The 3,334-nt window shown below is 46.0% G+C and overlaps 1 protein-coding gene across 1 annotated transcript; it reads right to left on the bottom strand.

Annotated features, from left to right (window-relative positions):
- Nucleotides 1-525: 525 nt before the first annotated feature.
- On the bottom strand, nucleotides 526-2,168 carry LOC139849099 (uncharacterized). Its single transcript, XM_071838772.1, has 2 exons — nucleotides 1,660-2,168; nucleotides 526-1,351 (listed from the first exon to the last, which is right to left on the bottom strand). The coding sequence occupies exons 1-2, from the start codon at nucleotides 2,166-2,168 to the stop codon at nucleotides 526-528; spliced, it is 1,335 nt and encodes a 444-aa protein (XP_071694873.1).
- Nucleotides 2,169-3,334: the final 1,166 nt, after the last annotated feature.

Below are 3,334 nucleotides of genomic sequence, written 5' to 3'. Positions count from 1 at the left end.
GATAAAGTTATTGCAAATGGTAAAAAGCTTTTTATTAATTCCTTGAAAAGGAAAAAACATACATCAGTTCTTTTATTACAAGAAAAAAGAAAAATCAAGATAATCGTGAATTGAGGTGATCAAATTCAATCACGGCATCTATCGAAACTTCAGTTACTTCATTTAGCCACTTTCATTTTTCTCAACCGCTATCTTATCTCGGTTGGAACTTTCACGACTTTCGGTCTTCGAACATTTGAGTGTCGGACTATGGGGTTTAGCCGTTCCGCGCATGCCACTAAAAGATTTCTCCCACTCTGACCGGCGACGTCGGCCTACAATTGCCTTATCAGCCTTATGAAGCATGTCTGAACTTCTCTTACCGGGATGTGCCGTCGGGGAGAAAAAGGTCAGTCTTTTAAGAACAGAAACACGCTCTTCCTCCATGACATGGGGTGTTCTCCATGACTCGTCATCTTTCCTGTCTTGAATGTCTTCATTACCGAGAAAAGGGTGTCGGGTGGATTGAACCGTTACCACGCCTTGCTATGTTGGAAGCTTGAGTATACCGTGAGCAGTAGACGCTATGGTGCCGAACTTTTTGAAAAACTGCCTTCCTAGTATTACGTTCGTTGCAGTCACGGATTTGACGACATAGAAGTTGATTACTTCGTTGCGAAGGTAGGGTCGAGTGCCCACCGTGACCGTTGCCTTGAGCCTTCCAACTGTTTCTTTAGCGTGACCAGAGAATCCGGAGATGATGGCATTGGATTGTCTCATCTTTCTCCCGACACACTTTGGGAGCCGGGAAAGGTAATGAGCGTATAACACTTCGACTTCGCTTCCCGTATCGGTGTACATCTCGGTCACCGAGAACCCATCTATCAGTCCGATAATGACTACCGTTTCATTCCACGAGTACCACGTTGGTATTATCGGGAAAGTGATTGTAGCGTCTTTCCAGGAATTCTGTGAGGCAAACTCGTCCTTCTGAACATTGATCATGTTGATAATAACTTTATCTTTCACTTTCTCTCGCTTCTTCCCGTCTTCCTTCTGCCAATTGAATGTTTTGTTAGGGTCAGCCTTTTTAAATTTCCTTCCCGACAGCAAGTGGTTGAGTTCACCTGCTTTAATCTTTGCGATGATTTCACGTATCAGCGCCTTACACTCATCGATGTCATGGCCATTGTCTTCATGGAACTCGCAATACTTATCTGACTTTTGACCGTCACATTTTTCTAGCGGTGCCGACGGAGTAAACTTTGCCTTCACGGGCTCTGTTAACAGTATCTCCCTTGGAGTTTTGGAGTGGCTGTCGATTAGGGACCCTTTATCGTACGACTTCCGGCTGCCTTTGTCATGTCGATGGCTGTCATGAATTTTGCCATGACTGTTGTGATGTTTGTTGTGGCTTTCGCTGCGCCTACTACTGTCGTGGCGGTGCCTGATGTCACTTCTTCTCTCTTCTTCTCTTCACGATGATACCCAGCCTATCTCTCCCTTCCCGAGTGTTGGTATTGCATAGCTACCGTTACGGAATCTGCAAATGTACCCGGGATGTTCCAACGGAGTTCCGAGACAAGTGACGGGTGTGTGTCTTTGTCCAGGCATGTGATAAATCCGGAAATTTGTTGTGTTTCCGGGAGTCCTGGGATTTTCTGACATTCCAGCATGTACCTTGTGATGAAGCTTTTGATCTTCTCTCCCCAATACATTGGGATTTCATGAGCATACAAGTGCGTATACGTGTGTTGGCAGAGGTTCTGATATTGCATGAGGAATTTTTCTCGCAAGTCCGCGAAATAAGTGATTCCATTAGGTGGTAACTTTGCAAACCACTCCCTGGCAGTCGACTGTAGCACCGTCAGAAAGAGATGACACGCTACCTCGTCATTCCAGTGCTGAGTTTTCATGGCGCCCTCGAAGATTTGTAGGAAATCATCCGGGTCTGTTGTGCCGTTATACACCCCCAAAGTGACCGGTATGACGATGTTGGCGGGAAGTGTGCAGCTGGCAATTCGTTCGCACAACTTCTGGCTAGTAGCCGACGTCTCAACCGGTCGCTTTGCTTTGTTACCGGTGATTAATGTGAAGAGATTTTCAAGTGATGTTCCCTGGACGGCGGGTTGTGACAGGGAATTTTGTATGCCAGAGGCGCAGCTTGCACGAGAAGCTCGGTCAACCATGCGTTTACGGCATCCTTGTTAACACCCCCCCTTCCCGTACCAATGCTTAGCATCAGACCAGTTTTCAGAACGTCTAGAGTTTGTGATTGTTGCCTCTCTGCTAGACTGTTATCGTTCAGCATGGACTTCAGCTTTTCGATTACTTACTTTTCAACATCGACGGAGATCATTTTGGTGATCATGTCGGTGTCATTTTGGGATGATCCGATGCCACTTGATCCACCAGTTTTGAGACCAAGTGTGCCGAGTTTCATCCTATCTCCACCGAGCGGTGATCCCTCACGTGTATCCTCATCATCCTCCGAGACATTCATCTCGTCTCCCGACGGGTCGCCGGAGTGAATGTGAGCGATTGACTGCTTTTGAGGTTGAAGTGTTTCCACCGGTGGTGAGCTTCCCTTGTTCAAAGGTGGCTGAACATCGTCGTTCGTACCTTTCTTGCTTGCCCTTTCGCTACTTGGTTTCAGTGTGTTGTTCGTACCTTTAGGTGGCACCGTTTGATCAAACCAAAATCGTTAAGTGTAAATGGATTTCGGGTTTGAGTGCTTAATTTGGGAAAAAGAGTAGGTTGATTGTTTTAACTCCAATAATTGTGCAAACCCCGATTTGGAATCTGGATTCCAAGGGCGTAAAACAACCAATTGAATTAACCTTATTCGATCGGAATCGAATAAGTTAATATCTTAGCGTGGATTAACTCAGATGGTGATCGGAGCACCGATCGGAATTAAATTAATGACTGGAGTGGTGTTGTCGCCATTGATTTTGGCAGAGTAACGTTTTATGCATCCAGTGTTGTTCAAATGAAGGATTTCACTTGTGTATTTATAGATGTTATGGAGGGAATGATGATGTAGCACATGTCCTTTTCATGGTTGTAACAAACTTTGTCAATCCCGAGGGGTAACGTTACACCAGTCCCTTTCATGGGGAATAACGGATCCTAACGAACTTCCCTAGATTTGCGGGTTGACGTGGCATGCAACTTGCTTGCATGCTTGTTCCATGATCAAGTGGTCATTCCGGGACAGAGTGCCTGCTCCGGGCTAATGCATTCTGTTCCGGGACAACGTGCTTTTCCCAGGAGTGTCTTCATGTCGGTTTGGAATGCCGAGATGGTAGTGTCGGCAGTTTGATTCCGGTTAAGGCATCACGGTGCTCTCAGT

This window comes from Rutidosis leptorrhynchoides, chromosome 5 (genome assembly GCF_046630445.1).
Source record: "Rutidosis leptorrhynchoides isolate AG116_Rl617_1_P2 chromosome 5, CSIRO_AGI_Rlap_v1, whole genome shotgun sequence".
Taxonomy (NCBI): Eukaryota; Viridiplantae; Streptophyta; class Magnoliopsida; order Asterales; family Asteraceae; genus Rutidosis; species Rutidosis leptorrhynchoides.
This window is presented reverse-complemented; position numbering and strand designations above follow the sequence as displayed.

Excerpts from the sequence above, each read along its gene's own strand:
- LOC139849099 (XM_071838772.1), bottom strand. The coding sequence starts at position 2,168 with ATGGTTGACCGAGCTTCTCGTGCAAGCTGCGCCTCTGGCATACAAAAT. Across the intron at positions 1,352-1,659 it reads ATCAAAAGCTTCATCACAAG|CCATCGACATGACAAAGGCA; the intron begins GTACATGCTGGA and ends AATTCATGACAG.